The sequence below is a fragment of the Budorcas taxicolor genome, chromosome 8 (assembly GCF_023091745.1).
Source record: "Budorcas taxicolor isolate Tak-1 chromosome 8, Takin1.1, whole genome shotgun sequence".
NCBI classification, from domain to species: Eukaryota; Metazoa; Chordata; class Mammalia; order Artiodactyla; family Bovidae; genus Budorcas; species Budorcas taxicolor.
In genome coordinates, this window is record NC_068917.1 from 28,822,028 (window position 1) to 28,848,468 (window position 26,441).

General features: G+C 38.5%; 1 protein-coding gene across 1 annotated transcript in view; it reads right to left on the reverse strand.

Moving 5' to 3' along the window:
- ADAMTSL1 (ADAMTS like 1) overlaps nt 1–26,441 on the reverse strand; it is a 1,100,541-nt gene that overhangs the window by 291,500 nt on the left and 782,600 nt on the right. Inside the window, exons 6-7 of the mRNA XM_052645042.1 lie at nt 20,018–20,144; nt 4,009–4,083 (exon numbers count right to left, since the gene is read on the reverse strand). Of these exons, the coding sequence (XP_052501002.1) occupies nt 4,009–4,083; nt 20,018–20,144 (202 nt within the window). The remainder of the gene's footprint in view (nt 1–4,008; nt 4,084–20,017; nt 20,145–26,441) is intronic.

A 26,441-nucleotide genomic window follows, 5' to 3' on the forward strand; every position in this document is an offset into this window, starting at 1 on the left:
AGTTGGTGATGCCATCCAACCATCTCATCCTCTGTTGTCCCCTTCTCCTCCCGCCTTCAATCTTTCCCAGCATCAGAATCTTTTCCAATGAGTCAGTTCTTTGCATTAGGGGGCCAAAGTATTGGAGTTTCAGCTTCAGCATCAGTCCTTCCAGTGAATATTCAGGACTGATTTCCTTTAGGATGGACTGGTTGGATCTCCTTGCAGTCCAAGGGCCTCTCAAGAGTCTTCTCCAACAACACAGTTCAAAAGCATCAAATTCTTCAGTGCTCAGCTCTCCTTATACTCCAACTCTCACATCCATACATGACTAATGGAAAAATCATAGCCTTGGCTAGATGGACCTTTGTTGGCAAAGTAATGTCTCTGCTTTTAATATGCTGTCTAGGCTGGTCATAACTTTTCTTCCAAGGAGTATGCATCTTAATTTGATGGCTGCAGTCACCATCTGCAGTGATTTTGGAGCCCAGAAAAATAAAGTCTGTCACTGTTTTCACTGTTTCCCCATCTATTTGCCATGAAGTGATGGGACCAGATGCCATGATCTTAGTTTTCTGAATGTTGAGCTTTAAGCCAACTTTTTCACTTTCCTTCACTTTCATCAAGAGGCTATTTAGTTCTTCTTCACTTTTTGCCATAAGGGTGGTATCATCTGCATATCTGAGGTTAATGATATTTCTCCTGGCAATCTTGATTCCAGCTTGTGCTTCATCCAGTCCAGCATTTCTCATGATGTACTCTGCATACAAGTTAAATAAGCAGGGTGACAATATACAGCCTTGATGTACTCCGTTTCTGATTTGGAACCAGTCTGTTGTTCCATGTTCAGTTCTAACCGTTGCTTCCTGACCTGCATACAGATTTCTCAAGAGTCAGGTTGGGTGGTCTGGCATGCCCATCTCTTTAAGGCTTTTTCTCAGTTTGCTGTGATCCACACAGTCAAAGGCTTTGGCATAGTCAATAAAGCAGAAATAGATGTTTTTCTGGAACTATTTTGCTTTTTAGATAATCCAATGGATGTTGACAATTTGATCTCTGGTTCTTCTCCCTTTTCTAAATCTACCTTGAACATCTGGATGTGCACGGTTCACGTACTATTGAAGCCTGGCTTGGAGAAATTTGAGCATTACTTTGCTAGTGTGTAAGATGAGTTCAACTGTGTGGTAGTTTGAGCATTCTTTGGCATTGCCTTTCTATGGGATTGGAATGAAAACTGACCTTTTCCAGTCCTGTGGCCACTGCTGAGTTTTCCTAATTTGCTGGCCTGTTGAGTGGAGCACTTTCACAGCATCATCTTTTAGGATTTGAAACAGCTCAACTGGAATTCCATGATCTCCACTAGAAACATGGATAGACTAAGTCTAACAATGGTTTTAAAATTTGCACAAAGACCCTTGGTTTTGGCATGGGTTGTTTAGCAGGAACAATCCCTGGTAGGGTAAGGATCTGGGTCTCCTAGTCATTTAGTCAGAATGACTCCCCTCTTGTATGTTCTGTAGATTGAGGTTTTGGAGTTAAGGACAGTTTTCAGGTCTCTGGAGGCACTAAGATACCCAATATAGTTACAGTAAATTACTCTAGATGTTGTTTACTTCAAGTTTCCTACTAGAAGGAATAGCAATGGGTAGAAAATGGCATCTAATTAATGCCCATGTCCCAGATGAAGTCGAGCAGCCCGTCTCTGGGAGTAGGTCTGGCCTTCCACCCAGGCCCCAGTGCAGGGAGGACCTCGTAGAAGAATATCAGGCACATGGAGACAACATGGAGTGCGACGAGCACAGTGGTTATCATCAGAGGAAAGCAACAGCTCTGTGTCTCTTTTCCCTATGCTTCCCTCCTCCAGCTGCCTCCGCTAATTTGTGGAGGGACCTCCAGGACATAAATTAACTTGGTTTTGGAAAACTCATGAAGATCTAAGCCTGAGTATCTGATTCAATTTCATCACCAGGCCTCCCAGCTATCTTTCCCAAAATACTTCTGACTAAAGATGGGCTGGGCCTGGACAGACTCTCTACTCATGTCCTGGAGTGTGTGTTAGTCACTTAGTTGTGTCCAACTCTTTGCGACTCCATGGACTGTAGCCCACTAGGCTCCTCTTTCTGTGGAATTCTCCAGGCAAGAATACTGCAGTGAGTAGCCATTCCTTTCTCCAGTGGATCTTTTTGACTCAGGGATTGAACCTGGGTCTCCTGCATTGCAGGCAGATTCTTTACCATCTGAGCCACTAGAGAAGCTCCCTAAATATTTACAGCTGGACTCATATTGGGCCAGCTTCTGGGATTCAAGGATAAAAGGGCTGCAAGAAAAACAGGGCAATATTTATTCACACATTTATTTTACTGAGTTATATTCCAAATACCAAAACTTCCTTACTTATACATATGTTATCAATAGTATGCCTGTCGGCAGAGAAAGCAGATTCTGTTTTGCTTTTCATCATTTATGATTATCATCTGAAGCTTCACCTATCCAATCTCTAGAGTAATTAAACCAAACAAAGCCAATTCTTCAGCTTCTTAGTAATCCTACGATTAGCAAGTCTGGGATGCCTCTACATTTATAAAAATGAATTTTCCTCTTACATCTATTCCTTTGGGTGGGTCCTTTCTTCTGCAATGAGGAATAAGTCTGCCATTTGGTGATGGACTGGTCTAGACTTTTTTTTTAGCCTCTCATTGCACAGAAAAATACTTTTTTTGACTGAGGTTGTTATACCAGCAGTTAATTCTGTCCAGTTCTCAAGGGAAAAAACAAATCATTTGAATGGTAATAGTGTGCAAGCATATATCATTCTTGGACATGTGAACAATATATTTTGGGGGGCTGTTCAGGGTTTAAAAAGGACTTCGATCCATATAAGGTGGTTTCCCAGAATCTTTTGACTTTGCCTGGACTGTACCTTACTTATTCCTTTATGTCACATGACCTCTCAAACCCCACCTTTCCCATGAAATGCAATTATTTTTATTTTTAGAAAGACTTCAGTAGGCTCTCTGAACTTTCACAGGCTCCAATTTGTCTCCCTCTTGTTTGTCTTTCTGGAATGATTTCATTTATAATCCAATTGCCAAAAGATAATGCTTGCTACCTAAATTGGCTTCTTAGGCAAGTGTGTGGGAGGGAAGAGAAAGCAGAAGATGATAGATGGCTCTGGAGGAAGCTAGGAACAGTCACAGCGGAGGAGATCAGAAATGCTCAAGGGACCAACTGAAGAGAAGTCTTTCAGTGAAAGTGAATTTTGCAGATAATGCTGGCATATCCTGTCCTATTCTCTCCCGGTTTATAGCCTATAATTTTCTGCTTGTGATTTACAAGTCTCCATCTAAACAACACTACATGATAAAAAAAAAAAAAATGTGGCTATGTACTGCTGGCTTAGCATGACTAAAGATCAATTCTTGCCCAGGCTCTGGTGGGACCCTGCTACCATTTGATCTTTGGGGTTATGATTACCCTTCAATCCTGAATTCCAAAAGCTATCTTCAAGATGTTAGGGTCTTGCATTATCTTTTCTACCTGGTATGCTTAATTAGACCCCACAGTCCTCTTTAAATGCCATCAGGTTAAGATTGTGAGGAGTTTCTATGTTCCTCTGAATTGGAGCATGAGAGCAGAAATTTAAAAGAATGAAGAAAAGGGAGGGAAGGTTGGAAAGAAGAAGAAAAACAAGAGGTGAGGCAAGGAAAAGACTGAGATTGACTGAAGAGGAAGAAGAGAGAGAATGAGAAATAACATTCACAAAATCATAAACATGTGCTTAACTCAGGAACAATCTATTGGAAGCATCAATTTTGTATCTTTCAGGATGACTGTGGTTAGAGGTAATAACCAGAGAGGTTTCTGCTATCTCCTAGGCAACTGAAAGAGAAATAGAAGTGCTCAAAATATCACATTATGATAGAGAATTAAGATTTGTATTCCTAAATCGTAATCTTTTATGGGAGGAGGGGAAGAACGATAATGACTAAAATTCTCAATATCCAAAAGCCAACAACTGAGTTTACTTACACAGGTGATCAGGTCCTTTTAAGACAAGACGAATATGTCTGCTTCCATAGGGAATACCAACCACTGTGTTGTCCACTAGAGAGAAACAAAGCAGAATCTTAAAGCACATAATTTGATACAAAATTACTGATTATGTCCTATGTAAGGCACTGATTGACAAACACCCCCAAATGACAATCTTTTAAAAATGTGTTTAAAATCTGAACACCAATATGTGGGAATCAAAATTTATACTTTCTACAAAATAAAATATGCTGAAAAAGCTGGTCACTTGCTAATTCACAGGGATCTGACCTTTGGAAAAAAATACATGAATTTTGATATATTGAAAAAAGAATTTACAAGTGTTCATTTCTAATGTTAAAAACTTATCCTGTATCCTCATATTTTAAACTGGAGCAATTGTGTAGAATTACAAAAAGAAAATAAGTTCTAATGCTCTAAAGAAGATTTTATTATATTAAAATCTGGATTTCCCTCAAGCAAAGTGAGTATGTTGGATGAGTACCATAGATTAGAAGGCACTATCTTGTATTTTTTCAACTTTCTAGGTCAGAAATCATGCTTTCCATTCTTTAATATCCTTCACACTATCTACAGCTAATACTATATTTTGTGAGTGTCCCATAAATGTTTATTAACATTCCCCCAACATTCTCTCTTGATTTTGAAAATTTTAAAAAATTGACTGAATTAGAGATTATTTTAGAAATTATTCAATTTTCATCCTATTTGAAGACTGAGCCACAATTCAGTGGAAGCACTCCTCAAACCTACATTTGCTAAAAAATCAGAGGAAAATAACACGTATCTCAAACACATCATAGGTGTGCTCATTTAGAACTCTATTTGTGAAATGAACCCTTTATATTTGCATAGCACTGAAGAATTTCACTTTCCCCTAAACTTTACTATTTCTTCCGTCACCCCAAACTTATAATAAGGGCAAAGAGGATGCTACCATTCCGATTTGATGGTGTAGAAATGAGACCTCTGAGAAGTATAATAAGTAATGGAAAGTCAAAGACCAGGAGGGCATTTCAGAAGACAACAGAAAGGCAGGTATTTTTAAACTCATCAGCATATTCAGAAACTCTGTGGGATTCTTTGTTTCACATCTTTCCAGCATTATACATTACCATCCTATCACTGGAAGAATTTCATTTGAGTAAAAGAATCCCCAAAGCTAGCCAATTTCTCTGAACCTTAACATTATCATCCTGTCTTTGGCAGAATTTAATTTCAATAAATGAATTTCAGACATTCTCTAACTTCTCTGACTCTTTGTTTCTCTGTTTGTAAAACAGTGAAACCAACGCTTACTTCACAATACTACTGTTAGCAGATGTAAGTATGACTATAGATATGTATACCAACCAGACATATAGTCTGGAACACAGTAGGTATTTTGTAAATATCATTTTATCTGTCTATTCCAAGTCTCCTTAAGGACAGGGACTGAAATGCTGTTTACTTTGATGATGTTTTTATGCTCCAAGGCCCAGAGCTCATAGCCAGCTGAATGAGAAAGAAGAATCATATGCTCTCAATTTCTTCCCTAAAAGGTTACATTTCTCAAGTTTTCTACAATATTGAACATTCTACACACATTACAACCTTTTAGTTGTTTTTTAATGCCAGGCACTGTTAAAGAAAAGGCTGGATTTTGGATAGCTAAGAGTTTGTGGCACAGAAGAACAAAATACATAAGGGGAATACAGAAAAGGAAAACAAATGTTGAGACTGGGCCCATAGAGCTTTTAACATCTTGCATTAAGCCATGGGTATTTAAGCTTATAAAAGAAGCTCAAAGCAGTTAAAACAATGGGCTATCTAGAAATAGAAAGTCTTTGTTTATCCATAGGTCAAGTAAAGTGCAAGTAAAAGGAAAGCTCTCTGGCCCTGCAGTGCTCAGCAGTGGGCTTCTGACCCCCACATGGCTCAGCAGTGTCCCTCTTGTTCTGCTGAGAAGTGACTCACTTCCACATGTGGGAGCATTAACCCAATTAACTCAAGCTTTTGGCTGGCACAGTCACCTTTGTACATTCCCCAAGGAAGATGGAGAAGAGCCTAGAAGGTTGTTGGGGGAAGAGGGTAGGATGGAGAGAGTAGACCAGGCAAGATGGAATGTCTCCAGATTGCCCGCTGCCCTTGCCATGTCAAAGAGAAAAATGAAGAATTCGGGCCAGTGCCAACTTGAACAGTCAGCAATGCACAGCATCAGATGTAGGAAGAGTCCCTACTTATCCTCCTATGGTTCTATAAAGGGTGAACAGACAACTGGTAGGTCATCAGGCAACTGCCAAATTCATTATTTTATTCCATAGATATTATCTGAGTGTCTCCTAGTATCAAGCTTCATGTTGTTGTTTAGTTGCTAAGCTGTGTCTGAATCTTTGTGACCCCAAGGACTGAAGCACACAAGGCTCCTCTGCTCATGGGATTTCCCAGGCAAAAATACAGGGGTAGGTTGCCATTTCCTTCCCTAAGGGATCTTCCCAACCCAGGGATCGAAGCCGCATCTCCTGCATTGCAGGCAAACTCTTTACTGCTGAGTCACCAGGGAAGTCCACATATCACGTACATATTCGGTGACAAAGAAGACAAACCATCAGTCCTCCATGATGGTTCCTACAAAAGGGACCTAAGATAAAATATGCAGGGAAATACCACATACCATACTCCAGTCATGGAAGTTCCCAAGCACATTAGTTTCTTAAGATCCCTGAACCAAATAATTCCATTTCACTCTATTTAACTAGTGTGTTCCCAATGTGTTTACCCATGGAAACTTCTTATGTATTGTCTTTCCACACTGGCTGATACATCTCAGAATATACTTTGAGATATGGTGCTCTTCATTTGGCAAAAAGTAAGATAGGAAAAAAATTAATTTTATTTGCCACATATTGATAAAAAGCCAGTCTTTGAGTTATAGATGTGTTAAAAGTTGTCTCATTTGATGATAAATTCTCAATAATTAGGGATGGGTTGGAAGATTCTTCTACTTGCTGTCTAATACTGTATGGTACACAGAGAGGTGTTTAAGATACTGGAGAAGAGGGAGTGGAGGAAAGGGAATCCTCCTACACTGTTGTGGGAAAGTAAACTGGTACAGCCACTATGGAGAACAGTATGGAGGTTCCTTAAAAAACTAAAAATAGAGCTTCCATATGATCCAGCAATTCCACTCTGAACATATATCCAGTGAAAACCATAATTCAAAAAGATACATGCAACTCAGTGTTCTTGAAGAAGGAAATGGCAACCCACTCCAGTATTCTTGCCTAGAGAAACCCACGGACAGAGGAGCCTGACAGGCTATGGTCCATGGAGTCCCAAGTGTCAGACACGACTTAGCGACCAAATCACCACCAACTCAATGTTCACTGCAGCACTATTTACAACAGCCAAAACACGGAAGCAACCTAAATGCCTGTCAACAGATGAATGGATAAAGAAGATTCCAATGCACAATGGACTATTACTTAGCCATGAAAAATAATGAAATAATGCCATTTGCAGCAATATGGATGAACCCAGAGATTATCATACTAAGTGAAATAAGTCAAACATCATGTAATATCACTTATATATGGAATCTTAAAAAATATACAAATGAACTTATTTATGAAATAGAAACAGACTCACAGATACAGAAAACAAACTTATAATTACCAAAGGGGATAGCAAGTGGGGGAGGGAGATAAACTAGGAATTTGGGATATATATATATACACACTACTATATATAAAATAGATAAATAACAAGGACTATATAGCACAGGGAGCTATATTCAATATCTTACAATAACCTATAATGAAATAATCTGAAAAAGAATATATATATGGGTGTGTTTGTATAACTGAATCACCTTGCTGTATACATAGAACTAACACAACACTGCAAATTAACTATACTTCAATTAAAAATGGTTAAAAAAAGACACTAGAAAATGTGTGAGAAGGCTGGTTTTACCACCTGCCTTCTGAACGATTAATTTGGTTGGTATGGCTAGTAAGGTGGGTGGCTACATTCTTTCTTACCATGCTGTGCATTTCTTGGATGACCTTCCCACGAAGGCACACTGCCCTATGATCAAATGAATCTGCTCTAATCTGTTCTGGCTTTGTTGACAGAACCATGATGTCAATGATCAGAACATATTTTAGGTTATTAGTAAACAATTCTGACTTCCTTCAGAAATTAGATAATCTCTCTCAGTTAAAGAGACAAGTTTTCCATGGGAATCATAAATTCTGTCATCTCACTTTTATAGGATGTAAAAGACCTTTCCCAAAAAAACTGTTCTCAAGAATTTTACCTAAAATATTTCCTCAAAAATCTACAAATATATGCATATTTCACATCTTTCAATAAACCTTTTATATTTGTTTTTAATTTTGTCATACATGGATTTTTTCATGTGATTCATTGCTGTATCAGAAAAATTGACAATAATAATTTTTTAAAAGACAGGATTTCCCATCCTGATATCTGAGCTTGTCTTGTTTTTAGATCTGTTGGTAAGTTTCATGCTTTTAGAGATTCTTCTCTGTAAGCTTATGAAGCTGATAGTTAATCTTATTATTATTTTTTAAATGAAAGAGCCACTGTTAATATAGTTGGCTACAGATAAAAATAATGTGCTAATGGAAGCAACCTAAATGTCCATTGACAGATGAATGGATAAATAAGATGTATGATACATAGACGAAAACAATGCAATACTACACCACTATAAAAGGGAATGAAATAATACCATTTTTAGCAACATGCAGAGATATTGAAATCATACTAAGTGAAGTAAGTGAGACAGAGAAAGACAAATATATGATATCACTTATATGTGGAATCTAAAATATGACACAAATGAACTTATTTACAAAACAGACAACGGACTCACAGATGTAGAAAACAAATTTACGGTTAACAGAGAAGAAAGGGGATGGGGAAGGGATAAATTAGGAGTTTGGGGTTAGCAGATACAAACTACTACATACAAAATAGATAAATAGCAAGGTCCTACTATATAGCACAGGGAACTACATTCAATACAATAACAGACCATAATAGAAGAGAATATGAAAAAGAATATATATACACATATATGAAATGATATGTGTATTACACATATACACACATACATATATAGGCTTCCCTGGTGGTTCAGATGGAAAGAGTCCACCTGCAATGTGTGAGACCTGGATTTGATCCCTGAGTTGGGAAGATCCCCTGGAGGAAAGCATGGCAATCCACTCCAGTATTCTTGCCAGGAGAATCCCCATGGACAGAGGAGCCTGGCAGGCTACAGTCCATAGGGTCGCAGAGTGGGACATGACTAAGCACAGTACACACACACACATACACATACACATACACACACACACACACACACACACATAACTGAATCACTTTGCTGTATACCAGAAACTAACGCAATATTGTAAATTAACCATACTTAAGTGAAAAACTAGTTTGTCAATCTCTTTTTTTTTTTTAATATTTAGTCATACGATATGGCACGCAGGATCTTAGTTCCCCAACCAGGGAGATCCAACCCACACCCCTGGCAGTGTAGTGTGGCGTCCTAACCACTGGACTGCCAGGGAATTCCCAATAGTCTGCCAATCTTGAGGAGATTTGAATGGCTTTTTGTTTTTCTCTTCATGACAACTTTATTATTATTAAAATATATACAACAAACTAAGGTGAGACTGAGGGTTTGAGTCTTTCAAAACCTCTCCCCACCCCTACTGTTTATCAGCACTTGCACAATGAAGGATGCATTTTGGACAGGCCAGACAAAGTGTAGCCTTCTCTCCAGCGGAGGAACTTCATCCCTACAGATGCCTAGGTCAAAAACTTTGGAGATACCCTTGAATTCACCTTTACCTCTAATCAGTTACAAAGTCCTATTGTCACTAGAGTCAAAATATCATATTTAATTGATTCTAAGAGGAACAATTGTTCACATTAGAATATAGATATATGTATATATATAAAGTCAGAATGCACTGCACTGTCAATAGCATTTATATTCTCTCTCACAGAGGTAGTATCCCTATCACAGTTATCTTTGCCTACATAGGTACCAACCAACATCAAAACAGGCAATACATCAAATTTGCAAAATGGATGTCAGCAGCTTAGAAGAAGACAAGACAATAGTGGAACACGGTGTTTAACCTCTTGGAATCAAATTGTTGTGGGAGTTGTAAGGAGATAAGGAATCAAAAGCACTTAACATTTCCAAAGTGGGAGCCGAAAGCAGGCTACTTCTACATAAGTGCAAAACTGAATCAAGAACCCAGGGTCAAAACTTCTGTTTCCTGTCAAGATGAAGGAACAGGGCCCAGGCTTAACCTCCTGCCTGAAACAATCAAGAAGTCAGAAAAATACTGTATGAAACATTGACTTTCAAGACTCTGAATATTAAGCAAAAAAGGACAGCAATTTCTGGGATTCAGGAAAACAAGAGAAGAACCTTAACATTGCCCAGCCAGAATTCTGCCTTGAAAGACTTTTCCAGGCCATCCATGGAAGTGGGAACTTGGATAGAGCTTGGAGGCTTCCCTGAGCTAAGAAGACAAAGCTAATAAGGGTCCAAAGACATCAAAGTGACTAGAGCTTGAAGGACAGGTTATCCCTCTGTGTCCAGAGAGAAGAGAGTAATACATAGACAACTCTGGAGATTTAAGACCATTCCTTTTAGGTGTCCAATATACTAATCAGTACATGTATGTGAAAAAACAATCTCAGTACATGCATGTGAAAAAGCACACAAACAGGGAAACACAAAATAGAATCAACACAAATTCTATGACTGAGGCCAGGAAAAGAACTACACAAACAGGGAAACACAAAATAGAATCAACACAAATTCTATGACTGAGAATATATTATTCCAGCAGCCAGGCTGGAAAATTAAATAATTCATGGAACATTGAGTATTCAGAAGGGTCTTGTCTCAGTAGCAGGGCACATTAGTTACCACTAATCCAAATGTGGCTTTGGTGCATCTATCAAATTTTAAGAACCAAAAGGATCAAACTGATTCCAAGTAACTGCTTCTAGAGCGAAAGTCAGGAATATTTACAGGAATACGAAAATATCTAGTATCCAAGAAGATAAAATTTGCAGTGTCTGAAATTAGGTCAAAAATTACCCAGCGTGCAAAGTAACTCCCTCAAATACACTCATACTTAAAAAGAAAAATAAATAAAACAGTTACTATAACGCTATTCCTTATGTTGAAAAACTTAAATAAAAACAACAACAACAAAAAAAACTCCAGGTCCAAAGAATTTCACTGGTAAATACTACCAAGCACATGAAGAAGAAATAACACCAATCTGTTCCACTAAACACATTCTCTTCCACGAAACAGAAGAGAAGTGAACAGACTTCCCAATTCATGGTATGAATCATGCTGATAACAAAAGCAGACAAAGATGGTATAAAAAAAGGACAAAATGCACAACTATCTCTCATGAACATAGATGTTAAAAACTCACAAACAATATACTGGAAAATCAAATTCAGTAATTCATATAAAGAATAACACATCATGATTTAGTTGAGTTTATCTCAGGAATACAAGGTTGATTATTTGAAAATCAATTAATGTTATCCATTATAATAAAAGTTTAAGGAACTTTCACATGATCATATCAGTTGAGGTAGAAAAAACACTGGACAAAATTGAACATCCATTCAAGAGAATAATGCTCAGCAGATTAGGAATAGAACAGAAATTCTTCAAGGTGATAAAGAGCATTTACCAAAAAACCTACAGCTAAAATCATACTCAATGGTGCAAAACTGAATGCTTTCCCCCTTAAGATTGACAGTAAGTTAAGAATAGCCATTCTTGCCATATCTGTTCAACATTGCATTGGACATCCTTGCCAGTATGGTAAGGCCATAAATAAATAAGTGGTTTACAAATAGAAATGGAGAAACTAAAGCCATCCTTATTTGTAAACAACATGATTGTTTATGCAGAAAATTAAAAAACTCTCAGAACTATTAAGTGAGTTTAGCAAGTTCACAAAATAGCCAAAATAAACTAGTTATACACAACTGGAAACTGAAATAGAAAATATGATGTCCTTTGTAATAGCTGCAAAGTATTGAAAGAGGTATAAGTCTAACTGAAATATATGCTGAAAATTAAAAAAAGACTGATGAAGCAATCAAAGAAGATCTAAATAAATGCCTAGACATGAAACGCTCATAGGTTGATATCATCACATATAAAATATATTAATTCCCTCCAAATCTACCTATAGAATTAAGAAAATTAAAAGTCCCAGCAAGATTTTCTGTATATAAGGACATATTGTAAAATTTATATGGAAGGTCAAAGGAATTAGTATATAATAGCCAAAATGAGTTTGAAAGGGAGAATAAAATTAGAGAAATCAAACTACCTGATTTTAAGGCTTAAAGTTACAATAACTAAGACAATGTAGTATTGGTGAAAGAACTGGCACAAAGATTAGAAGAGAGAGCCCAGAACAGACCCACACTGAAACAGACAATGAATTTCTGATAGTTTTAAAAACAACTCAAGGAAGAAAAGATCAACTTTTCAACAAACGGCTGAAAGAATTGGACATCCTTAAACAAAAAATTCAACCTACACATAAAACTTATACTTTATATAAAAATTAACTGAAAAGAGGTCCTAGATCTACAGGTAAAACATAAAACTATAACTCTTCCAGAAGAAGACACAGAAGAAAGTTTTGTGACCTGGGATTAGGCAAGGAGTTCTTAGATATAATATTAAAGGCACCATCCATAGAAAGAGAAAAATAAACTGGTATTCATCAAAATTCAAAGCTTTTGCTTTGTGAAAGATAAAGTTGAGCAACTTTGAAAAAAGAAGGTATAAATATTTTTAAGTTGCAAATCCAACAAAGGACTTGTTCTCAGCACATGTAAACTCTCAACACTCAAAAGCAGGAAACCAAAAAAGCTTGTTTTAAAAACTGGCAAGTAACTTTAATTAATACTACATCAAGGAGGAAATAAGCACATGTGTGACCAGCAGAATAATTCCTCACCCTTCCTCTTGCCAAAGACGTCCATATCCTAAGCCCCAGAACCTATGAATATGTTACATGAAAAGGGGGAATTAAGGTTGCTGATGAAAAATGTTGCTAATCAGCTCACCTTAAAATAGAAAGAGTATCTTAGATTATCTAGGTAGGCCAAATATAACCACAAAACTTCTTTAAACTGGAAGAGGGAGAGAGAACAGGTGGTTAGAGTCAGAAAGATCTGAAGATGCTATTACTGGCTTTGAAGATGCCAAGGCTTGTAGACAGCCTTCAAAAACTGAAAAATCAAAGAAAATGGACCCTTCAGAAGAAATACAGCCTGGCTAACACCTTGATTTTAGTTCAGCAAGACCTACTATAGACTTCTGACTCTCCAGAACTGTAAAATAATTGTGTTGCTTTAAGCCACTAAGTTTGTGGTTATGTGTTACAGCAGAAACTGGGAACTAATACAACCTAAGAATATGTTCAAAATCATAAGCCATTATTTATATATACAAAATCCATATATATATAATGCAAATTAAAACAATGATGAGATACCACTACACACCAGTCAGAATGGCTAAAATAAAAAATACTGACAATATCAAGTGATGACAAGAATGCAGAGCACAGATATGCAGATGACACCACTATTATGGCAGAAAACCAAGAGGAAATAAAGAATCTCTTGATGAAGATAAAAGAGGAGAGTGAAAAAGCTGTCTTAAAACTCATCATTCAAAAAAATAAGATCATGGCATCTGGTCCCATCACTTTATGGCAAATAGTTGGGGGAAAATGGAAAAAGTGACAGATTTTATTTTCTTGGCTCCAAAATCACTGTGGATGGTGACTGCAGCCATGAAATCAGAAGACACTTGCTTCTTGGAAGAAAAGCTATGACAAAACTAGACAGCATATTCAAAACCAGAGACATCACTTTGCTGACAAAGGTCTGTCTAGTCAAAGCTGTGGTTTTTCCAGTAGTCATGCATGGATATGAGAGTTGGGCCATAAAGAAGGCCGAGTGCCAAAGAATACTGATGTTTTCAAGCTGTGGTGCTGGACAAGACTCTTGAGATACCTATGGACTGCAAGGAGATCAAACCAGTCAGTCCTAAAGGAAATCAACCCTGAATATTCACTGGAAGGACTGATGCTGAAGGTGAAGCTCCAATACTTTGGCCATCTGATGCAAAGAGTGGACTCACTGAGAAGAACCTGATACTGGGAAATACTGAAGGCAGCAGAAGAAGGGGACAAGAGAGGATGAGATGGTTGGATGGCATCACTGATTCAAGAGACATGAGTTTGAGCAAACCTTGGGAGACTGTGAAGGACAGGGAAGCCTGGCATGCTGCAGTCCATGGAATTACAAAGAACTGGACCTGTCTGAGCAACTGAACAACAAAAATCCCTAAGTGGTCAGAAGGCATTGTGTCATAGTTTCTTAATTTCAACAGAGGCTTTCCCCTCCTCCCCCACTTAATGGTACATAAAATAATGGCACATCTCTCAATCAATGGTGTCTTGGACTCTAAGAAATGCAGTTTACCCAGCATGAGATATACTACCATGGTCCATGTCATCCTCATACCCAGCTGGACTTCTTGACTGCTCTTATTATATCCACAGTTAGACCCACCATAGTCTATTCTCAACAGAGCATATAGAGTGATACTTTAAAACATAAACCAAATGAAGTCACTACTCTGCTCAAAATCTTCCTGTAACTTCTCTTCTTATTCAGACTAAGAGCCCAAGTCCCTATAAAATCCTACAACATCTGTACCATTCTTCATCCCTCCTCACAGTTGTCCTGCCTTCTTCTTTTCCTCTAGTCTTTAAACTCTCTTTACTTCAGTTACATCAGCTTCTCTACACATCAAGAAATATGTCAAGAATGTCTCTACCTTAGGACCCTTGCACATGCTCTTCTCTATGCCTGGAATTTCCTTCCCCCTGCCTCGTGCTTGTGACTCTACCTGTATCTCCCTCAGATCCTTGCTCAAAATGCCATCTTATCAGCGAATGTTTTCTTACTAACCTATTCAAAGCTGCAATTCCCTCCAGTACCTTTGGCTGCCAGTCCGTCCCTGTCTCTAGTTCTTTCTGTACTCTGTTTTACTTTTTCCTATGACTTTTCTATGTCTACTTTTTTTCCTTCTCTGTTTTACTTTTTTCTATGTATCACCACATGACACATACACATTTAATTAATTTATTCATTTAGTCTCTTTGCCTGCCCCTAACACTAGTAAGTAAGCCCCATGAAAAAAATAGACTTTGGTCTGTTTTGCTCTTTCCTGTGTTTCCAGCACCTATAACAGTTCCTCAGCACATAGCAGGTACCCAAGAAATATTTGGTGCTGAATAAATGAATGAGTGAATTGCTATTGAATGAGTGAATAAGTGACTTGTGAGTATAGCCTGAAGTCAGATACAAAGTGAAATTTCTTTAGAGTTTTGTGCTTTTTCTAAAAAAAATTCATATGTATTTTCTACTTGACAATATTAGGCCTGTCTTTTATTATAAATATCCTTTATCTCAATATCTTTGAGCCAGCATGATAACCCCAGAATATATTTACTCATAGCCATTATAAATCAGCATAAGCACAGTCTGAGAGGGAAAGTTGGGTATTAGGAGCTTCATTTTATCTTGATATAATTTAGTTTATCTAGCTCTCACCACCCAAGGGAGATAGAGAGAGAACTTTCAGATACCAAGATATTTTCAAAACACACAGATACATTTGACAGGTCTGCAAAACTGGAGACATCAGATTGATATCAAATAGGCTGGTTTTGGATCTAAGTGTATTCTGAGTATACATGGAGAATACACAATATAGTACAAGCCAGTAATATTTTGATTGGGATGGACAGGTACACACTACTATGTTTAAAATGGATAACAAACAAGGTTGTTCTATATAGCACATGGAACTCTGCTCAATGTTATGTGGTAGCCTGGATGGGAGAAAGTTTGGGGGAGAATGAATACATGTATACGTATGGCTGAGTCCCTTTGATGTCCACCTGAAACTATCACATTGCTAATCAGCTATACTTCAATACAAAATAAAAAGTTCAAAAAATTTGAGAAAAAATGAGTTTTTAATTTCAAAAATCAAAAGTAAGTTAATATAAGCTAAATTTGATAATTTTTTCATTGGGTTGGGGAAGTAGGAAAAAGTGATCTGGAAAAATGGAAAGGCTGAAGGCTCTCAGTAGGCAGCCTTTTCCTTCAAAAGGAGGGCAAGAGTGCCTTCAGTCCAGTTCAGTTGCTCAGTCGTGTCTGACTCCTTGCGACCCCATGAATTGCAGCACGCCAGGTCTCCCTGTCCATCACCATCTCCCGGAGTTCACTCAGACTCACGTCCATCGAGTCAGTGATGCCATCCAGCCATCTCATCCTCTGTCGTCCCCTTCTTCTCCTGCCCCCAATCCCTCCCAGCATCAGAGTCTTTTCCAATGAGTCAACTCTTTGCATGAGGTGGCCAAAGTACTGGAGTTTCAGCTTTAGCATCATTCCAAAGAAATCGTTCCAAAAAAATCCCAGGGCTGATCTCCTTCAGAATGGACTGGTTGGATCTCCTTGCAGTCCAAGGGACTCTGAAGAGTCTTCTCCAACACCACAGTTCAAAAGCATCAATTCTTCAGTGCTCAGCCTTGGTGCAGCTTATATCTGTTTTCTGCATTTGTATTAGGTAATAATAATATCTTTTATTACAAAGATGGTTTGTTTTTCATTCATCAGCAAATGGCAGCCACTTGATAAGTTTCTCCTACTTCTCCTTTTCCTTCTGGCACTTTCCACCATGGTCTTTCTCCACTCTCCATTTTTTTTTTCTTTATTCCCCTGAGGTTTGATAGCATACGGGGAAAATCTGGGTGTAAGTTCAGAAGAAAATGAATTCAGTGTGGGGGATATGGCTATAAGGAGTTTGAGAAGATTGTGTGGCTGGCTTTTAGTGTCTTTTGTTAGAGTGTAGGGAGAAGGCAATGGCACCTCACTCCAGTACTCTTGCCTGGAAACTCCCATGGACGGAGGAGCCTGGTAGGCTGCAGTCCATGGGGTCGCTAAGAGTCGGTCATGATTGAGCGACTTCACTTTCGCTTTTCACTTTCATGCATTGGAGAAGGAAATGGCAACCCACTCCAGTATTCTTGCCTGGAGAATCCCAGGGATGAAGGAACCTGGTGGACTGCCATCTATGGGGTCACACAGAGTTGGACATGACTGAAGCGACTTAGCAGCAGCAGGGAGAGACCTGGCAGAACTCCTCCAGGCCTCATGGGTGGAGAGCCGCTCACCTGGCCGGTACACTGGGCTCTGCAGAGCAGTCTCATCTCCCCTGCCTGTTGGTCATCTCACAGTCTGTATATATAGGGTGCAAGGTTCTTCTGGGGGTGGAGAAAACATAAATGAGGCAGCTTGTTCAGCATCTGCTATAGATTGTGGTGAGGTGCATGCATAGGCTGGGCTTTATTGATATAAATCATTTTGTCATGAGGCATCGTCAGTGCTAAGGTAAACGAATCAGTCGCCTTTTGTCATTATGGATCATCGTTGGCTTGTGTCTTATGTGATTTACCCACTGTTGGTTTGAATAGAGCACTGTTCACTGAGGTATCTGTCTGCAGACCTGGCGATGACTTATGGCTCTCAACTGGCTGCAGTTCATCCTTTCAGGGCTTCTCCAACTTTGTTCCAGTGATTCAGGCTCCAAAGGGCCCCGATCACCTTTTAACAGGAGGGTAGGGGGAATATCTATCTGAGCAGAGTGTGCAGGCTTTTCTACGAGGACAGGAAGGCAGAGGGATGTGAGAGAATAAAGGAAGGATTCTCATCATGAAAACATGCCCCTGGAAGTTGCCCTACAGCAGTCACTGCACGAATGTCTGTCATCTCTTTTTGTGCCTCATGGAAGTCCTTAGATTCTTAGATAACAAACACCGATTCAATTATGTAACACCAATAATTAGAAAGACTTCAACTCTTTAGTATTCCTTGAAAAGCTCTATCAAAGAAATCTTTTACTTCTATTTTTCAATAAGAAATGCTGTAGGGTTTTAATAAATTTTATACTTCAAAAAATCACTAAGTACCTTTTGAATGTAATTTTTTTTTTCTGCAAATATCCCACCATGACTTCAGAGATTTACAAAAGAATTATGCCTCCACCCTTCGCTGGTTTTCATCTTCTAAATTGTTTAATTTTTCATCTTATAGAAGAAACTACCAGCACATGATCACAGGAAAAATAAATCTCACCTGAACGCACTACATCAACGTCTAACTTACTCTGCCCTTCATCATTCTCTCTGCTCAGGTCTTTTTTCTTTTTTTTCTTCAGAATCACATTTTTCACTGCCTGAGGTGTGTTAGAAAGGGGAGAGTTTCCTAAGCTGGCACCTCTGATGTTTCCTGTATTTAAAAGTTCCTAGTCTTTCTTCCCACCTCCTCTTCTTCCCCAGAGGCTAGCCCTTTGGGTGAGCTGCCTTTTCCTGTCTTCTCGGAATAGTTCTCCAGCAAACAGTGCTTCTTTTTCCCCCCTGCAACTACAAGTCCCTTGTAGTTTAAAGCCACAAACCCCCCATACATCAAGTGTTTTCCTCCAACTAGTCAACAGTTAAGAGGACAAAACCACAGTCAGTAAAGAAATTCATTCCTGTTTCCCAAATCACAGGAGACATGTACAAAGAAGTCCTCATTAAGGATCTTTTGGAGGATTCCAGACAATGGAAAAATTGAGAAAATATGCCAAGAAAGGTCAAGTTATTCTAGAAACGGTGGGGTGGAGAGGGAGATGGGAGGAATGTTCAGGGACGAGAGGACATGGATAAACCTATGGCTGATTCATGTTGATGTTTGGTAGAAAACAACACAATACAGTAAAGCAATCAACCTTAAATTAAAAATAAATAAATGTTAACAAGTGCATGGTCTTGAGTACAAGGGTTGTTTTGTTTCTATCTCTCTCTGCTGCAGTGCCTAGAACAGTGAGTCACAGAGGATCATGTATGGTAAAATGATCTAGCTTGCTGGGTGAGTCTGTTGTTGGGTCAGGTATCTCAAGAACATATACCATCTACCCTAGGAGGACCCAGCTGGGCAGGCACTTAAAGTATCTCACTTTGATCCATCTAACTGCTTTACAAACACTCTGGGAACAGCAGAATTTTGGACAATCAAGAGGAACAAATAAGTGTTTAAGCTCTGGAATCAGACTCTGGGCTGACATTTTGGCTCTTATACTTCATAGCTGTGGAACTCTGAGAAAGTCACCTAATCTGTCTAAGCCTCAGTTATCTCATTCATAACATGGGGATAAACAGTACCTTGCTACAACGTTGTTATAAGGATTAAATGAAATGATCGTGTAAAGTTCCCGGCACATACACGTATAGCAGGCACACAAGTATTCAGCTGCTACAGAGAGATTAGGACACAACAGTCTGTAACTGGCTTCACATAGTCACTGCCCAATATCCATTCTGGAGAAACATGTGATCAGCACTGATCCAAGGTCACTTTGTCAGTGAAGACCACGTGATTTCACAGTGGCAGGAAAGCATTTGGTCTAATCTGCCCCTCTCTCTGCTATTCTGCCAGACTATGAATTAGTGAGGGGTCAGGATGTAGCCAGTTCTCACACTGGATAGCAAGCTCATGCTTTCTTGTTGAATATATTCAGATCTATGCCTAATTTCCTTCTAATGTGCCTCTAAAGAAAAGGTTTCCTCTGTGGGATTGAAGTGGGTGACCTGACTTGTCTTACCTAAACTAATCCACAAAAAAAGAACCTAACTTTCTTCCCACAGGGTTTTCATATTTGGCTTCATTTGGTTGGAGATGTCATTCCCTAATTGCTGCAGGGAGTTAAGCCAGGGGACTATGACAAATCAGAAGGCCCAGAGATGGCCCCATCTCTGGAGTGTCTTACATTTGGTTGCGGTGAGCTGGGATTTATACTGCCCACGGACCAGCCTGCAGGTAGACCCATCTCCGTTGCAGACTCCGCAGTTATCCTCCTTGATGGTGCTTCCCAGCTGGTGATCGCAGCCAACAATCTAACAAAAAAGAGAGATGTGTAATTTAACCCGGTGCCTACTGCTAAAGGGATGCAGGGTGGGGCCCTTCATCATCCAGTCAGCCTCCTTCATCCTTGAGACGAAGATAAAGATGAGATGAAGATCCATTCTGATGACAGGAACCAAACTGGAATTTGAATCAGGCTAAGAAGGAAAAAAATGTAGCATGGGTAAAGACATTTTCATAGTTCAAATATATTGAAATATACAAAGAGAAAGAAAGATGGGAAGGACAGAGGGGAAAGGGAGGGAGGGTGGGAGGGGAAGGGAGGGGAGGATGGTGGGTGGGAGGAAGAAGAGAAGGAGAGAGAGAGGAAGGTGCTGCACTACTAATATTATAGAATTTCAATTCCAAAATAATTCCCACTTTCAATAAATATGCTTCATCCAAATCACAAAAAATACAACTGTGGGATAACTGTAGCAGGAAAAACGTCATGAATAACCTCTGTGTTAGTCCATAAGTTCCTTAGAATGTAAGATGCACAGGGGTGAGGTTCTGTATCTTGGCTTCATTGATGTTTTCCAAGCAACTAGAACAGTGCTTGGCAAATTATAAGACTTCAATAAATGTTTGCTAACTGATAATTAAACATACTCCCTTTTCTAGCTAGCACTTCAACTAAGGAAACAGAAACAGAAGCACAGAATCAGCCGACAGAAACAAGGTTGGTGTACATGCATGTGGTGGAAGAGGAGGGTTGACACGAAGGGCAGCAGAGATAGCCCACAGTGAGTGCCTGCTATTGCCTGGCCCTGGCCTGTATCAGGCACAAGACACACATCTCATTTATTCTCAGGACAACAATGTAAGGTATCCCTGTTTTATAGATGAGGTCATGAATCTTACCAAGGTCACTTAGCTAATAAGCAGCTGAGTTCTAAATGCATCTAATATAACATTTGTGCTTTGTCCAGATAAGGCTTAACAAAGTCACAAGTCTTCATCACTTTTGTGGGCAAACTCATTTGTATCCTTAATCTTATCATTGCAATGTTCAAGTTAAAAAAATTTCAAATCCAAACTAAATTATAGAGTTGTATCTCGACAGTTCTAGTGAAATCTAATATCATACTCCTAAACTACTTCAACTACTGTCATGGGCAAAATAAGATAAGAACTGTAGAGACATTTGAAGGAGCTTATCTTCACAATGTCCCCACAATCCATCCTGTCTTTCCAAAGTTTGGTTATTAGCATGAACTTTCTTTGAGGATTTTGTACTTCCAACTAACAATTGCAAACACATGTTTAGGCAAAGGCTTGAAAAGCACAACTATGTAATACTGTGCTGTGTATGTGCTAAATTTTAAAAATGTAGTTATGTGTACCTCTTCCCTAAAATAATACAGACATCTTTAAAAATAGATAACAAAACAACAACTCCTTCAGTAATTCTATAAGTTTTGAAATGTAAAGATATCAGGAAAATGTAGTGCCCAGTTCTTAAGTGAGGAGTGAAGGAGTTGGTTCCATCTTTGGAGTATTCACTGTGGTCAAGCTGCAATTGGCCTCAATATGTTCAGAAGCTACAGTGAGGCCATTTCAGAATTTATGCCAGCTTCATCCATGTAAAGCCCAGCATGGCTGGCTTAAGACTACTCAGATGTGCTTCCCTATAACCGCAGTGAAATTATTTTCAAAATTCTTATCTGTAAATGAACCTACATAGGAGTGGAGCAATGCTGCCTTGATTCTTATATTTCAAGCACAGTGTGAAACAGAGTGGGAAAGTAACTTATTTACAAAGACATAACAATTATTCAACCATTCAGCCAATAGTGATTGAAGTTCTGTTATGAGCCAAACACTGCGCTGGAAGCAAAACCCAATGGTGAGTTCAAAGACATATGGATCCACCCTCATGGGACTTAGAGTCTAGTGATGGAGGCAGATATTATGCAAATCAGCACACACATGCAGAATGTAAATGCAGAATGATAATTATGATGAAATCTATAAGACATAGATAATGGGATATTATGAGAGCATAAATTATGGATAACTTGATCTGTGTAGAAAGGCCAGAGTTGGAATTCTCTGGCAGTCCAGTGGTTAGGACACAGGCTTTCAAGGCCATGGACCTGGATTCAATCCTGGTTGCGGAAGTAAGATCCTACAGGCTCCAAAGCACAGCAAAAACAAAAATAGAACAACAAAGAAACAAAGGCCAGAGAAGATTTTCCTGAGGAAAAGTCTTTTGAGCTGAGAACTGAATGAGTCAGAGTTAACTAGACAAAGAGGAGGTGTTGCCATAAGGCTTACTGCACCTTTTTGTCATGGCTACATACTAGCTAAATAAAAAATATGCAAAAATCAAAGTTGGCAAAAAAAAAAAAAATCAAGACTGGATTTGACACCTAAAGCAAAGACAACAGAAACAAAAATAAACAAGGTGGGGGGGCTACATCAAACAAAATTTTATGCACAGCAAAGGAAGCAATTAACAGAATGAAAAGGTAACCCATATTCTCCCAGAAAATAGCTGTAAATCATATATCTGATAAAGGCTTAATATCAAGAGTATAAAGGCTCATGCAACTCAACAGAGAATAAACCATACAACCAAATGAAAAAATGAACAGAGGATCTGAATAGGCACTTTTCCAAAGAAGATATCTAGGTGCGCAAAAAACACATGAAACGATGCTCAACAATATTCATCATCAGGGAAATGCATAACAAGGGCAAAATGAGATATCACCTCATAGCTATCAAAAATACAATAAATAAGTGTTGGTGAGGAAAAGGGAACCCTCACGTACCATTGGTGAGAATGTAAATTCTTGTAGCCCCTATGGAAAACAGTATGGAGGTTCCTCAAAAAATTAAAAATAGTTCTATCATATGAACCAGCAATTTCACTCATGGATATTTATCCAAAAGCAACAAAATTGCTGTCTTGAAAAGATATCTGCATCCCTTTTTTCATCACAGCACTATTTATAACAGCCAAGACATGAAATTAATCTAAGTGCCTATTGACAGATGAATGGATATCTATCTGAAAAGAAGGAAATCTGTTATTTGCAAAAATATGAATGGACCTTGAGGGCATTACCTTAAATAAGGCAGACAGAGAAAGGCAAATATCATATGACCTCAAGTACACATGGAATCCAAAAACAAACAGATGAAGAAGCAACTCATAAATATGGAGACTAGATTGGAGGTTTCCCATGGTGTAGGTTGAGGCTAGGTGAAATGGGTGAAGGTGATCAAAAGGCACAAACTTCTATATATAAAATAAATAAGTCATAGGGATGCAACGTGCAGTATGATGACTATAATTAATAATATTGCATCGTATATTTGAAAGCTTCTAAGAGAATCAATGCTAAAAGTTCTCATCATAAGAAAAAATACTTATAACTATGTGTGGTGATGGATATTAATTTATTGTGGTGAACATTTATTGGTATATACAAATATTTTGTATTTTGTATGCCTACAATTAATATAATATTATGTCTGTTATATCTCAAAAGATATCAGAAGACTACAGTACATGATTGCCTTAGTAGGGTTGAATCCTTTGAGAAAATATGGCAACCTTAATTTATGTAGTAATCAAAGGATCATTGACCCTAGTGTTCTTGTTTGGGGTTGAAGAAAGACAACCTTAATTTTATAAGATACTTAGCTCCGTAGAAGATCAGTGGGAATGGGAACTTAAGCTCTCAGGTATCTCAAACCTAAGGAGGTGTACTCAAAGAAATTTCAGGTTTCTCAAAGGATTTACTTTCTCTGGAGAATTTTTAATCTCTAAAGGAGATTTTTATATATTTAATCTCTAAAGGAAAATTTTATATCTCTAAAGGAGCCAGAATGGAGATAATCATGAAAATCTCTCTCTAATACTGAAGATTTCTTTTGGTTCCAAAGTCATTTTAAGAAAAGAACAATCCAGCTTCATTGATTCAAAGTAACAGTCATATTAGGAATAGCTAAATAGAAGGTGACATATTTAAGGGTAACTTGGCCAGACCACCAACTTAGTGTTCCCAGTGTGGGTTTATGGACCCTATGATATGAACCAAGTCAGTTCTAACTGGTCTTTGTTTAACTTCAGAATTGAAAAGACAAACATCTCCCTGACACAATAGTATTTTTTTTTCTTTTTGTAGCAGTTCCTTTTTAAGATGCCAAAGTATTCTAACTCAATTATTTTTAAGATGTGGAATACTTTATCATCAGATAAAATGTTCCTATTTTGATCCAAGTGGAAAATTAACTGCAGTTACATCAGGAAAATCATTGTGGACATAACTCAATCTGTTGATCCTGAGTAACTGTTAATTAAAAGTTAGTTAAACTATTATGACATAAACCAACACAACACTGTAAAGCAATTTTCCTTCAATTAAAAAATAAAATTTAAAAGGTGCTATCATTAATAATAGAGATAAAATAAACAGAAATATAGGAAAAGGCCCAGTTGGCAGAAATAATGCCAGACTTCTCTGCGCCTTTAAATACACTATTATTTCTGCCTGGCATGCTCTTCCAATTCTCCATTTGGCAAATTCCTATTCATCCTTCAAATCTCAAATTAGCTGTCTCCTCCTCAAAAAGGCCTTTTGCAGATTCCAGAGTTAAGGAGCTTAATGGTCTATGATTCCTCAGCCTTTTGTTCATAAGTCCCTGGGGCTTCCCTGGTGGCTCAGCGGTAAATATATTGGCCTGCAATGCAGGAGATGCGTGAAATTTCATCCCTGGGTTGGGAAGATCCCCTGGAGGAGGAAATGGCTATCTACACCAGTATTCTTGCTTGGAGAATCCCATGGACAGAAAAGCCCGGTGGGCATGGGGTCACAGACAGTCAGACACAACTGAACAGTTGAGCATACACACACAGCTACCCAGTCCAAAGAATGCATTTCTTACTGGCTACATCACCAAGTTGCAACTAGGGAAGTAAAAGTGAGCAAGTTATGTGGAACTTCTGGAAAGGCTGCCTTACAAGAAGCTGACTTAGCTGGGGAGGGACCCTTCTGCCTGCCTACCTTTCTGCCTTTCACTGTCTTGGAAAATGAGACAGCCTTGAGAACGGAAGGATGGCAGAGCAGAGAGAAAGAAAGAGCCCAGTTATGGAACCCCATCCTGGACAGATTACCTTTTGACTTCATTTTTTTTTTTTCTTTTTTTGGTGAGTAAATCCTTTATGAGTTTAAGCCATTATTATTTGGGGGTTTCTTTTATATATTCTCAATTCAAACAGCTGCATAACATTTTAAGTTTAATCTATTAACACGTCTGTTTCCATAGCAGATCATGTGCTGAGAGCCCCTATTTTATTATCTTTCTATCTCCGCTGGTTAGCACAATGTTTGGCATTTGTGATGCACAATAAATGTCAGTGAATCAATGAAATACACAGCATCAAACATAATGGTTTGCTCATAATTCTAGTGTAGGTTACAGATAAGAAACCTTAGACTGCAGTCACTGATGACATACATGTATACAAAAATGTATATATATGTGTGTGTGTTATCATATATCTGTGTATACAGAGAAACAGACATACTATAAATGACAACTAGAAGCTAAATCTTAACCTCTGTCCTGGTGCATGAATAAGAATTATTGTAAAGGACTAGTACTTTTAAGAGACTCATGTGCACCTATACTCATTATTAATGAAATGTCATGGAAGGCAATGTTCAGGTCACTGAGTTCCCAGACCCACCCCATTCTGGACGAAACATTAAAGTGAGATAATGGCCACTCATAACTTTGGGCAACTGCATGGAATTTTTTGTTAAGGGTGGAAAACTGAGTATTTTGGCCTAATTCAGCTTGTTTTATTCTGCTACTAGGTGTCAGGTTCATGGTTTAACTTCCTCCCCATCCAAAATGATCGACTAGTTTTGCTTTAACAAAACAAAACTTTTGTCCCAGGTGATATAAAAAGCAAGAAGCTTCCAGATGTGTTTGTTGTTTAGACACCATTGTCACCTTTTGTTTGTCTGTCTTGAATGCATGCTTTTTGTATACACTTGTGTAAACATGGGCTTCCCTGGTGACTCAGATGGTAAAGAATCTGCCTGCAAGGCAAGAGACCTGGATTCAATCCCGGGGTTGGGAAGATCCCCTGGAGAAGGGAATGGCTACCCACTTCAGTATTCTTGTCTGGAGAATCCCATGGACAGAGGAGCCTGGTGGGCTACAGTCCATGGGATCACACAGAGTTGGACATGACTGAGCGACTGACATTGCATATACGTGCATAAAGACAGACAGTTCTTCGTCTCTTGAGGGGAACACATACA